Here is a 13,948-nt window from a genome sequence, read left to right on the forward strand (position 1 = left end):
AGGGAGAAGAAGAGAGAGGGAGGGGAGGAGAGAGGAAGAGAAGGAAGAGAGCAGGGAGGTGTCCCCCGGCAGTCTAAGCCTATAGCAGCATAACTAGGGGCTGATCCAGGGCAAACCTGAGCCAGCCCTAACTATAAGCTTTATCAAAAAGGAAAGTCTTTAGCCTACTCTTAAATGTGGAGAGTGTGTCTGCCTCCCGAACACAAACTGGAAGCTGGTTCCACTGGAGAGGAGCTTGATAGCTGAAGGCTCTGGCTCCCATTGTACTCTTAGAGCCAAATTGTCAATTAAAATGTTGTGAGATTTAGCCATCCAACAACTTCCTCCATGAAAAGATTTAATTAGGATAAAAAAAACTCACGTGGATTCTGAGATAGATATTGAGACTGTAGAACAGATTTACTTTCAGTGTGAACCGGGACAGGAATTGTGGCTTGCGTTTCAGAACTTCACACCTGTAAAGTTTAGTAACGGTGTCTTGCACAGTTGAGACGTGGTGACAAAATCTGTCCACATCCAGACAGATCGACAGACAGAGCGAGAGACCATATTGCGATGGGATCACAACAGGCACAGGTCCAAACCAGGCCGGGGCAGAATGCAGGTGCGACACCCATTGCTCTGACAACACCCATTTTCGAACTTGACCATTTTTTTAACCTACAGATCTTTAAAGTGTTGTGACTGCATCTTGCACAGTTGCACATTACTCTAAACTGCTTTTGTGGTACTTCCTACTACAGTAGGTGTCTCCAGGAGCACATTTTGCCGTGATGACACACACACAGACTCGTCAGGTGAAAACAATACCAGCGTCACTAATTTTCGGTTCTCACTGTTGTTTTTCTTCTTATGCTGGTTATTGTCTAGCTATACGTGTAGGTGTGTCTCCTATCTATTTTCAAGTTTCAAGTTTGGAGTGTTTGTGCATACTTCTGTGAAACATACACAAAGAAGGAATTAACTCTGCAGAATCTGACTCCTCAGAGTATTTCAGTTAAAATCTTGTGCAAATTGTAAAAAATTATTTCTGATCAACCCATGTCGATATCTCTCCTATAAATCCTTGAAACCTTTTATACTTGAATAAAGTATCATATTTTAAGTGTGTATGCAATATTGGTCAAAACAATTAGCTACACACTTTCAAAAACATTGGTATTAGTGTCAGTTTTTAAAATTATAAAAATTATAAAATAGTTTTCTGTGCAGAGTTTGGAAACTTTAAACAAAAGCTGGTACAGATTACTTTGTATTAGCTGTCAAATCAACATTTTAGAGAAAATCTAAATAGGTTTGTTTGTAATGTGATTCTATGTTTTATGTTGTATTTTCATGTTACAGCTACATCATTTGATGCACCCCCTGATATTATTGATGGTATATTGGCTCTTGAACTCACTGTAGACACTCTGACAGAAGAGAGTCTCCAGTCACTCCCACACAACCTATCAAGAACAAGAATAAGAGTAAAACAGACCCGTTCAATTAGTGATAAATGTATTTACTCTACTGCAACAACAAGCAAGCAGTAGTGAACATTTTGTAGATGCATTCCACACAGGAAGCCAGAATGAAGTGAGTGAGGGGGCTGTAATAATTGTGAGGGGGCTATTTTTTTCATAAAATAAAATAAATTGATTTAACCATGCAATTGCATCAGAAATGCTAAATAACAACAACATAAGGCTACTGTTTCAAAATCAAAATGCATTTATTAATCAGAGCAAATTATAGCCTATTTTTAATGTATCAACAATTCTCTGTAAAAACAGCTGTTTGCAGCTTGCAGCGCTTTCTCACTCTTTCAACTTCAGATAAGCTCTATTTTATTTTCTCTCTCTCTGTCTGTAACTCGTCAAATTAATTCAGTCTTTGGATTGTTACAATGGGGAAAATGGAAACTTAGCGTTAAGACCCGTCAGGGCGCCGGGCCTGATTCAACTAGTCTCATTTTTTATATCAGCTTGATACGTGAATGTGTTACACATCCGTTCAAACAGAAAATACCTGTAAAATGTTGCTGATATGTAATGTGATACTGTATGTACTAAACCAGTTTATTTTACTATCTGAGTTTCTGACGAAAGCAACATTTTCACAGCAAGTTTTTTTTCAGCCTAACCTGATTATTCAGAAGGATTGGTATACATTGCATAGTATATAGCCATGCATATATTACATTACATTACAGTTAATTTAGCTGACTTTTGTCCAAAGCGACTAACAATAAGTACAAACAATCATGAAGCTACAACTCCGAACAGCAAGAATCTTGCAAGTACAGTAGCTTCAAATAGGTACAATCCTTTAAGTGAAAAACAATAGCTTCAAATAAACCAAACAAAGTGCAACATACAGAAACAATAGAATACGAATTCAACCATTAGCTACAAATAAGCCAAACCAATTTTTTTTTTTATCCGTCGAGGTGCAGTCGAAACAGGTGAGTTTTCAGTCTGCGACGGAAGGTGTGAAGACTTCTGCTGACCGGACATCAAGAACATCGGGAGGTCATTCCACTATTTTGGAGCCAGGATAGCAAACAGACTGTTTTGTTTGAGGGGAATCTGGGTCCCACTCACAGTGAGGGAGTAGCGAGCCAATTGGCCGATGCAGAGCGAAGTGAGCGAGCTAGGTAGTTGCAGTACAAGCTAGACAAGCCAAGATCCGTGCCTCCACCTGGGTTTCAGATCTGGGAAAAGACAGAATCAGTTGAATTTCATCTGCGTAGCTGTGGGAGGAGAAGCCATGAGACTGAATGACAGAGCCAATTGAGTTGGTGTACAGAGAAAAGAGGGGGGGACTGGGAGGATCGAGGAGGGTGGAGAAGATAGAGAAGAGTTTTTTAGGGTTAGAGAAAGAGGATTTCATTTTTTGTTGAAAAAAGTGCCTTTTGCTTCCGAAATAGAGGAAAGGAAAGAGGAGAGAAGAGTTTGAAAGGCAAGGAGGTCGTTAGGGTGTTTGGATTTCAGCCAGAGAGGGAGCGAAGGTTACGGCGGAGAGGTAAAGTTTTCGGGGAGATAGGTTTGTTAGATTGGGAGAGGGGGAGAGGGGGAGAGAGAAGGATATGAAAAAGTAATAAGAGATCGAGGTAGAGCAATTTCTGATGAATATGAGGTCGAGGTGGTTGCCAGCTTTGTGAGTAGGAGGGGAGGGACGCAGGGAGAGAGCAAAGAAGATAGGAGAAATAGTAAGTCTGTTGACTTCTTTGACTTGATTTTGAAGTCACAGAGAAGTATGAGCAGAGGGCCATTTTCAGGGATGTTGGACAGGAGAACGTTCAATTCCTCCAAAAACTCCCCCAAAGGACCTCGAGGACGGTAGAGAACAACATTATTTAACGTAACCGGCTTTCTTACAGTGACAGCATGAAATTCGAAAGATGAGTGGGCAAGGGATACATTTGGGGGAGATCAGCAGATCAGTGCCACCAAACAGTTAGAACTGTTTAAATATAACTTTAATTTTAACAACGTTTGACCTCATGGGGGCATTTTTGGAAAAGTCAGGGGATCACCAATAGGATCCATGAATAATTGTATGAAATGTCATTGCAAATATTAAAATAAGTTTAGTTTTTTTGGGTGAACTGACCCTTTTACTCAACATTTCTCTGGCTTGGTATGCCTACTTGGAAATGAAAATGAAGGAATTTTTAATCCTCTTTTTATCGTCACACATGTACACTGCACAGCACACACAGTGAAATGCAGCATTTGCATTTAACCCATCCAGTGTGGGGGTCTGGTGTCTAGCTCACGGGCACCTCCGCTGTGCTCACAAGGTGAACTGGCTCCTCTCCAGGTACCACTCCACACTCACTACACACACCTTGTCCGTTCGGGGACTTGCTCCCTCCAGTTCCCAAGTCCCTGAGCTACTGCCGCCCCCACTGCTTATAAATGGTTGCTTAATAATTCCAGGACTGCTTTTGCGTTGTTGCTCTGCTTCCTGGATTAGACATTCTGTAAATACTGATATATTTAACTGAATCAAGATATGTCAATTGGATTATTAATGCTCTGTGTGTCTGTGTGTGTTTGTATGTTTATGTGTTTCCTGTCAAAAAATAAATAAAAGTAGCAATACTACAGTATAAAAATGCTCTGTTGCAAGTGAAAAACCTGTATTCTAAAGATTACTTGTGAAAAAGTACAAAAGTAATAGCATCAAACATAAAGTACAAAATGTAAAAGTACTCCTTATGCAGAATTATTTTATATTAAAAGATTAAAAACCAGAACAACCTTCTTGATCCGCACCAATCTGGCTTCAAGGTAGGCCACTCAACTGAGACTACCCTCCTCTCTGTCACTGAGGAACTTCATCAACCTCCCTCTTCTCTGTTGTCATCCTTCTGGACCTTTCTAGTGCGTTTGACACAGTGAACCACCAGATCCTCCTTTACACCCTCCAAGAACTGGAAGTCTCAGGCTCTGCTCTCTCCCTGCTCGAATCCTACCTAAAGGATAGCACATACTTGGTAACTTGGAGAGGGTCTCTGTCGGACCCTTGTCAACTCATCACTGGGGTTCCTCATGGCTCCGTCTTGGGTCCACTCCTCTTTTCTCTGTACACAAATTCACTTGGCTCTGGAATCTGGGTGTGAAACTGCACGACCAACTGTCCTTCTATGCCAGCATCGCTGCAACAGCCTGCTCCTGCAGATAGTCTCTTTACAATATCAGGAGGATACGTCCCCTACCCAGAAGGCTAAGCAGGTTCGGGTCCAGGCTCCTGTCATCTCACCTTGACTACTGCAACTCCCTCCTGCTAGACACTGACTGAGACGTGTCCCCCAAACTATAAGTACTATCAGTCAGTCAGGCAAAATAAGAAAGGGGGAGGGATTGCCACAATTTTATCAGCGTCGCTTGTATGTAATGACATTGACTTGGGTGAATTTACATCATTTCAATATCTTACTATTGAGCTCAAAGCAAAACTATCTTTGCTCATTAATAAATTAAAAACAGAGAGATCAGTATTGCACCAATCTACTCACATGGCTATTATCACATCAGACATAAGGGCAATTGACAGCTCCCTCCAGGCATATGAGTTCAAAGCTGCCTTCAAGATCTTTGGACAAACCTTTGCATTCCTTAGAGCTTGTTCATAATTAAAGGTTCCATTTTTGCACACAACACCAGAAATAGGTCTAGGTGACATTTAAATATCACCTCATCCTTCTTATACATGTCAAAGAGGTCCCTGGCAGCTTTCTACATGCAAATCAAACCTTCCTCCGAGACTGTTGAGTACAGATTGTGGCGTATCCTTGTAATTCTATTGTATACGTAGACATCATATTCTGGTTTCAGGATCATTGATAAGGCCTCATCATAGTTCAAAGTATTGAAAACTGGATCTAGTGACATTTAAAACCTGAACCAGGTTTCTGATAACTGTCTGAAGCTTCATAGTAATAGAAGTTATAGTTTCGGACATGTCAGCGACATGTCAGTTTGCGCTCGTCTTTTCAAAATAAACTTCTGTGTTCATAAGAAATGTACAGTTTCCTCTGGTTAAGGGATGGCGGAGGCCTCACCATGACTATAACGATGACGACAGTGGCTAACGATATCGTTAGGATCAGAGCCAATCAAAATACTCCTGACCTCTGTGGTGATGAAAGGCACAGAGCAACAAGGCTGTGCGGCACACCAGCGTCTACCTTTCAACAGTTTTCTCATTCTTGTTTTCATATTCTTATTAATAAGATAAATAAAACTGCTTTTAATTGTTGTAGGCATATCTGTCATTTCTGACTACGTCTTTTAGTAAGCTGGTATTTAGGAAACACCTTTTAGATGGTCTACTCTAATTACTCAGTCAATAATACAATTTATTAAATATTTATATAATCTAATATAGGGCTCCAAATCCATGCATTTCAGGACAAAGGTTTGATGCTATTCTGTTCCGTTCCCCATAATGGAGAAAATCATTTATACAGTGCAACTTTAGAAGTACTTTGGAAATTGGATAGCAGCTCATGTTGAACACCTTGTTTCAAATCAAATCAAATCAAATTTATTTATATAGCCCAATATCACAAATAATACATTTGTCTCAGTGTGCTTTACAGACTGTACAGGATACGACACCCTCTGTCCTTAGACCCTTGCATCGCACAAGGAAAGACTTCCTAAAAGAAACCCCATAATTAAAGGGGGAAGAAATGGAAGAAACCTCAGGGACAGCAACTGAGGAGGGATCCCTCTCCCAGGACGGACAGACGTGCAATAGATGTCGTGTGTACAAGATAAACAACATAGTACAAATACAACATTTGACAGAAATTATGTTGTGTTGAAAAAAGAGAACGTTTGGATGAATCCAGGAAAATGTCAAAAAGGCTTCCTGGTGTCCAGCAGGACCAGGGCAGAAGGCGCAGCCACGATACCTGATCCTGACGTAAACTTTATCAGTGGCAACCTGCCACAGAGACACAGAAACTCCGGGGATGATGCCGCGGATGCTGTGTAAGTACATACATTTACATAAATGCATACAGATAGAGAGGGAGAAGAAGAGAACCTCTGATTGAAGAGGAACAATGCGGATTCCGTCCTGGTCGTGGAACAACGGACCAACTCTTTACTCTCGCAAGGATCCTGGAGGGGGCCTGGGAGTACGCCCATCCTGTCTACATGTGTTTTGTGGATCTGGAGAAGACGTATGACCGGGACCCTGGGTGATACTGTGGGAGGTGCTGCGGGAGTATGGGGTGAGGGGGTCACTTTTGAGGGCCATCCAATCCCTGTACGCCCAAAGCGAGAGTTGTGTCCGGATACTCGGCAGTAAGTCGGACTCGTTTCCAGTGAATGTTGGCCTCCGCCAGGGCTGCGCTTTATCACCAATCCTGTTCATGATTTTCATGGATAGGAAATCGAGGCGTAGTCGTGGCGGAGAGGGGTTGCAGTTCGGTGACCTGAGGATCTCATCACTGCTCTTTGCAGATGATGTGGTCCTCATGGCATCATCGGTCTGTGACCTTCAACAGTCACTGGATCGGTTCGCAGCCGAGTGTGAAGCGGTTGGGATGAGGATCAGCACCTCAAAATCTGAGGCCATGGCTCTCAGCAGGAAACCGGTGGTTTGCCTACTCCGGGTAGGGAATGAGCCATTACCCCAAGTGAAGGAGTTCAAGTACCTTGGGGTCTTGTTGAGATTGGCCGGAGAATCGGAGCAGCGGGGGCGGTATTACAGTCACTTTACCCCACCATTGTGAAGAAAAGAGAGCTGAGCCAGAAGGCAAAGCTCTCAATATACCGGTCGATCTTCGTTCCTACCCTCACCTATGGTCATGAAGGCTGGGTCATGACCGAAAGAACGAGATCACGGGTACAAGCAGCCAAAATGGGTTTTCTCAGATGGGTGGCTGGCGTCTCCCTTAGAGATAGGGTGAGAAGCTCATCCATCCGTGAGAGAGTCGGAGTAGAGCCGCTGCTCCTTTACGTTGAAAGGAGCCAGTTCAGGTGGTTCGGGCATTTAGTAAGGATGCCACCTGGGCGCCTCCCTAGGGAGGTGTTCCAGGCACGTCCAGCTGGGAGGAGACCCCGGGGAAGACCCAGGACTCGGTGGAGAGATTATATCTCCTCACTGGCCTGGGAACGCCCCAGGATCCCCCAGTCGTAGCTGGAAGATGTGGCCCGGAGAAGGGAAGATTGGGGTTCCTTAGTGGAGCTGCTGCCCCCGCGACCCGATCCCGGATAAGTGGTAGACGATGGATGGATGGATGAAAAAGAGAGAGGGAGGGGAGGAGAGAGCAAGAGAAGTGCAGGGAGGTGTACCCCGGCAGACTAAGCCTATAGCAGCATAACTAGGGGCTGATCCAAGGCAAACCTGAGCCAGCCATAACTATAAGCTTTATCAAAAAGGAAAGTCTTTAACCTGCTCTTAAATGTGGAGAGTGTGTCTGCCTCCCGAACACAAACTGGAAGCTGGTTCCACTGGAGAGGAGCTTGATAGCTGAAGGCTCTGGCTCCCATTGTACTCTTGGAGACTCTAGGAACTACAAGTAACCCTGCAGTCTGGGAGCGTAATGCTCTAGTTGGTTTATAAGATACTATGAGATCTTTAAGATATGCTGGAGCCTGACCATTAATTGCTTTGTAAATCAGGAGAAGGATTTTGAATTATATTCTGTATTTTACAGTGCAGAGCAGCTTATACAGGAGTAATATGATCCCATTTCCTAGTTCTTGTCAATACACGTGGCGCTGCATTTTGGGTTGCAGTAATCCAGCCTTGAAGTAACAAATGCATGGACTAGTTTTTCTGCATCATTTTGAGACAGGATGTGTCTTATTTTTGAAATGTTACGTAGATGAAAGAAGGCAGTCCTTGAGATTTGTTTTATGTGGGAATTAAAAGACAGATCCTGATCAAAAATAACGCCAAGATTCCTTACGATGGTGCTGGAGGCCAAATTAATGCCATCCAGAGCTTCTATGTCATTAGAAAATGCGTTTCAGAGGCGTTTAGGGCCAAGTGTAATAACTTCAGTTTTGTCTGTGTTTAACATCAAAAAGTTGCTAGACATCCAAGTTTTTATGTCCTTAAGGCATGCTTGAAGTTTAGCCAATTGATTGGTTTCATCTGGTTTAAACAGTGGTGGGCCTAAACGTCATCAGAATATACATTTAATATTTATATATTTTTTCCACAAATATGTATTAAATTATTCCCCATAGTCTATTCTTTTCATTTCATAGCTTTCCTCTTGGTTGCGCTGCTTCCAGCCTCAGATCGAGATTTGGAGGTCTGGCCTTTATGTTAAAGTTTTTTCCAATCATATTTCAGCCATAATGTGTTGCCAGGGTCCAAGAAATCTGCCCTTAGGCCTTCAGAATCAACAGTGCGGGTGCCTGTCGCTTAAAGTGAACGAAGACAAAACTGTGGCGTTAACCAATCAGATTTCAAGTTGGGGATACTGGGGCCAGCTAGCAGGCGTACAATAACGTCAGCACGTCCACGTTTTTTGATTGGATACACACTATTGAGAGGCAGAGCTATGCAGAGCTAGCAAACTTTGAATGAGCTAATTTGTGTAGATTTCTACAAGCTGTTTTTTTTCAACCCACAATGTCTGAAGGAGGAGAAGAGATCAATTTGGTCGCAGATATAATTGCATTCCATTTTCAAGACGAACTTTTCAAGAAAAGATAGACATCGTGAGAAGAGAACGGCCAACCCCGACGCTAGCGAGCCTATCACAGCTGGGAAAATGGTTTGTCCGCCACTTTCAAATCACTAACTACGAGCGGTACCCCCGGCTCACAGCCTCCGAGAGGCACTGCACATTGTACTGCTGGGAATGCCTGCTATTTACAACTAAATGTTTCGTAAATATTAATATGACTCTGTTGTTAGGGCGATGCAACGCCCGGTTATACTGCGTTTCTGTCTAAATGTATAGTTTCTAGAGCCATGGCGTCATAATGATGGTATTAAGAGGTGGAATAATTCAAGTAGGACTGTGTAGGACCTCACTGAAGGCCTAGGTGTGAAATGCACGGCCCGCCACTGGGTTTAATTGATAGATATAATTGGGTATCATCCGCATAACAATGAAAGTTTATAGAGTGGTTCCTTATAATATTGCCCAAAGGAAGCATAGAATCGGTCCAAGTACAGAACCGTGCGGAACTCCAAGACTGACTTACTGTCTCTGTAGTAGAATGTCCTGATCAACAGTGTCGAAGGCAGCACTGAGGTCTAACAAGACAAGAACAGAGACAAGTCCTTTGTCTGATGCCAATAGAAGGTCATTGGTAACTTTCACCAGTGCCGTCTCTGTGCTATGATGAACTCTAAATCCAGATTGAAAAACCTCAAATAAACTATTATTATGTAAAAGATCACGCTTTCTCAAGGATCTCAGAGAGAAAGGGAAGGTTAGATATCGGCCTAGAAGTGGTTTTATTACAGCTACTTTAAAGGATTGTGGTACGTAGTCAGATAATAGAGACAGGTTGATCATATTTAATAACGAGGTGTTAATTAAGGGTAAAACTTCTTTAAACAGTTTAGTTGGAATCGGGTCTAAAAGACAGGTTTCACCTTTAACAACAGAACATATATTCTACAATCCACTATACTGCCTACATTGGATAATGGAGAAAAGAAAACGTAGAATCGTTGTCAAAAATGTCATCAAATAATTCTTCAATAACCAAATAATTTACTGTATATACTGTATATACTGTATGCGTGCGATGTTGGATGACACTAATGTTAGTCCTAGCACAGCCTGAGGGCAAACTTACAACACAAAACCATAATTACATAACAGCTTTACTTCTTGTGAGCTGAAGATATGTTGAGAAACACTGATGTTGTGATATTCAGAGTGGGCGAGCGTCTCGTCATGTTACTATGATTAGGACGACATTTGCTGGATTTGTGGTAAACATAAGCATGGGTTTGAGGAGTACAGTGTTTTATAGTGAGCTAATGAGATCCATGTACGTTTGAAGTCCTCTGTTTGTCTGTGTCATTCAGGCCTCAACTTGTTAACTGTGGATGATTGGTGTCTGATGTCAGGAAGGAATCCGTCCTTTACTGCAGGGGAGGTTACCACTACCTGTTTGACAGCAACAACATGCCTTCACTCACCTCACCTCCGTTCACATTTTGTTTTGGCAAAACGTATGTCTGCTGCTTATTAATTGCCTTATTAATTGTTTGTGGTTAAAATACGCTTACCTATATCCAGGATGGTAACCCACACTGAGCAGTGCACCTGGTAATTATCGGTGGATAATGGTCATAAGAGCAAAACCTAATTAAAGAATTACCAAGGAACCAGAAAAACACCTATTAGCACAAGCTTCAAGCTTCAAGCTTCAAGCTTCAAGCTTCAACTAAAGAAAAATATTTGTCCCTGCAGTCTAATATGCCTGAATGCAGAATATCCTGCCAACACCAACAAATGTACACGATGAGTCATTTTCTAAAAGGATTACTGTCAAAAATAATTAAGGCAAGGGCTGGGTGTCTGTCTCCTCCTACCTATAGACGAGGGGGAGAGGCCCGGCTCATGTATATAAATACCTGCTTCAAGACAGCGAAAGGAACTGCATCCTTATAGGACATCCTTCCAGACCTGGAACCAGGTAGGTGCTGGAGATCCCTGCAGTCAAAGGAGAGCATGTGTTACTGGCAATATAGATGAAAGCTTGACTGATTCTTTTATTATTTTCCAATTTGTTGGAGTGTATTTTTGTAGATAATGTTTAACTCTGTTCTTAATTCATTTCAGCTTTCATAACCACAAACACAATGACAGGTTTGTGCATTGTTTGCTTAGAAATCATTTTTCCTCAACAAGAACACACAAGGCTTTTTTTCATTGTGTATTATCACAGGGCAGGATTCATCCTGTCTACATCCGCAATGTTTGAAAAATACCATTCTCAGTAATTGCACAAGCCTTGTTTCTCTAGGTACTAAGAGATCATCGATTGATGATGTCTTCTCATTCTACAGATGCATGCTTTCAGCAGGAGTTCCTGAAAGCCCATAACACCTACAGGACGAAGCACAGCGCGCCACTAATGACCCTTAACAGTGAGATGTCTGCTTCAGCTCAGAAATGGGCAGATCACCTGGCAACAAGCACCATGAAACACAGTGGCAGTCAGGATGGAGAGAACATCTACAATATGTGGAGCTCATCAACCATTAATCTGACAGGTGATTATAGAACATGCCCATTTATTTTTCCTCCTTTTCAACGTGTGCCTAGTTATTCAATCTAAATGTACAAACCACATTCATTCCTTAATTTCAAGCTGATTGATTTATTTGTCCACCTGCTAAGGTAAGACTGTAACTTTTAAAAGCAGGAATACCACCATTAATAAGGCAAAAACACACTCTTGCCAATGTAGCCAATACACTCAGATGTTTTACTGCTTCAGCCTTATTTGTTCTGGTAGGAACAGTAGCTCATGGCGGCTAACGGCGGCTACTTTAAGACATTTCTGAGTTTATTACTCGCATTACTTGCAGTTTACTGGTTGGCTGGCTGGTTGCTCTGACTTTGGGATTTAAATCAAACAATGAGATAATATCTGCTTCCAGAGCAGCTCTGTTTAGGCTATACAATTCAAACTTCAGCTACCAATTCAAAACTTCATATTATGTTATTATGTATCTTTTTCATATTTTAGGGAAAGAAGCTGTAGATTCGTGGTACAGTGAGATCAAGGAATACAACTGGAGCACCCCCGGATACAACAGCAAGACTGGTAAAACCCAACACACCTGACGAGTTCCATCAATCCATAAATAGAGATAGATTTTAAATGAGCAGATCAGTAAAATAAAGGTAATGTTAAATACATCTATATCTGCATCCCTAGAATATGTATCACTTGAAGATAAAGCAATAAGAATAAAGGAAGTTACTATTTTGTTTTTTTGCTTTGTAATAATTTGTTATGTTAAGTGCGGAAAATGATCAAGGTTTATATCCACCCTTTGTAGATATGCATGTAATACAACATTGGAAGATAGCGTCTCCTTTTTTAAGTAAGACACCTGGCACCACACTTTGACCTGACACTGTTGTGTTTCCCCCTGCAGGTCATTTTACTCAGGTGGTGTGGAAAAACAGCAATGAACTGGGCGTGGGTATGGCCACCGATGGCAACAAGGTCTTTGTGGTTGGGCAGTACCGGCCAGCTGGCAACGTGAACATGCCAGGATACTTCGAGACAAACGTTCTCTCAGGTAACATACCAGCACAATGTTGCTTATAGTGTTGTCTGTGTAGGGTGTGCAGATTTAACACATTAGCTCACAAGGCACCAGACGTCAACTCTACAAGCGTCCAATTTAAATAAAAATACAACAATATATACATTAAAGCGTACACTCTGACAGGGGCAAGCATAAAGATTACTTTTTACTTTGATACCTTGATACAAGGCATTGTGCTGCTCATTCTCATGGTCCATAAGTGATATGTAAATGCACTCAACTTCATTGTATCAAAGTTAGAGTTATCAAAGAATGTGTTGTAAGCTTGTATTTGTGGTTCACTTACAATGTTTTTGTACTTTTCACATAGCAAAAACTTTTTTCATAAGTGACCAGTTTCTGTTGGTTCTTAAAATAAACCTGATGCCACAACAGTAAGCTGAATATCTTCTGCTCACTGTATGTAAGGCAGATGTTTCAGTCTCAACCGGACTGATGTTTCCTTTCATGCAGCTCTCTCAGTCAGCTAGCTGGATGTTGCTCATTCTTATCCCAGGCAGGTTTTAAGAAAAGTCAACATTTTTCCTGCAGTAATGGCTTCTCATGTTTACGTTTAATCAGTTAAACATTTGCATGCCTCACCAACATTTATTGTCATTTTCCAGCGTAAAGGCTGTGCATTTTACAGCTGGCAGAGAGGTGAGTGGAGCCGGGAGCACCTCCAGCAAGGGAGGTGGAGTGAGCCCAAGCAAAACTTGCACACTGCTGTAGATGACCTTGACCATTCTTGCAACTTCCAACACACAGTTGCTAAATGTTCCATGTTGTAAAAAAGGAAACCACATCAAATAAAACACGTTGTCGTATAAAATTGTCTTAATTCAAAATGTTTTTAATTGTGTTGAGGTTCAATATAAAGTAAATCAGTTCATGCATTACAGAGTATGACAATCTCCCCCATAGCATTAATGCAATTATCGCTGAGCTATGCACATTATTATCCACCAAATGTCACTGATTCCCTGCATTTCAATAGATCAATAGACAAGTGACAGATTAAAGGAAAGACCTGAGTAAATAATTGTGAAAATGCAGATGCTTCAGGCATGAGGGCTCTCTCACACTGTATACATTCTAAGGATGATGTAAATTTGCTCTTATTCTTGGAATTAAGAATAACTGCCATGCCATCTTGGGACTTGGTGTTAGCACCCTCTTTTTTGTGTGA

At 41.7% G+C, this 13,948-nt stretch overlaps 1 protein-coding gene across 1 annotated transcript; it reads left to right on the forward strand.

Annotated features, from left to right (window-relative positions):
* The first annotated feature begins 6,687 nt into the window (after positions 1 to 6,687).
* LOC115012932 (Golgi-associated plant pathogenesis-related protein 1-like) lies at positions 6,688 to 13,491 on the forward strand. Its single transcript, XM_029438791.1, has 5 exons — positions 6,688 to 6,703; positions 11,503 to 11,709; positions 12,189 to 12,266; positions 12,604 to 12,750; positions 13,409 to 13,491. Exons 1-5 carry the CDS (start codon positions 6,688 to 6,690, stop codon positions 13,489 to 13,491), a joined length of 531 nt encoding a protein of 176 aa, XP_029294651.1.
* Positions 13,492 to 13,948: the final 457 nt, after the last annotated feature.

Source organism: Cottoperca gobio, chromosome 9 (genome assembly GCF_900634415.1).
Source record: "Cottoperca gobio chromosome 9, fCotGob3.1, whole genome shotgun sequence".
Classification (NCBI taxonomy): Eukaryota; Metazoa; Chordata; class Actinopteri; order Perciformes; family Bovichtidae; genus Cottoperca; species Cottoperca gobio.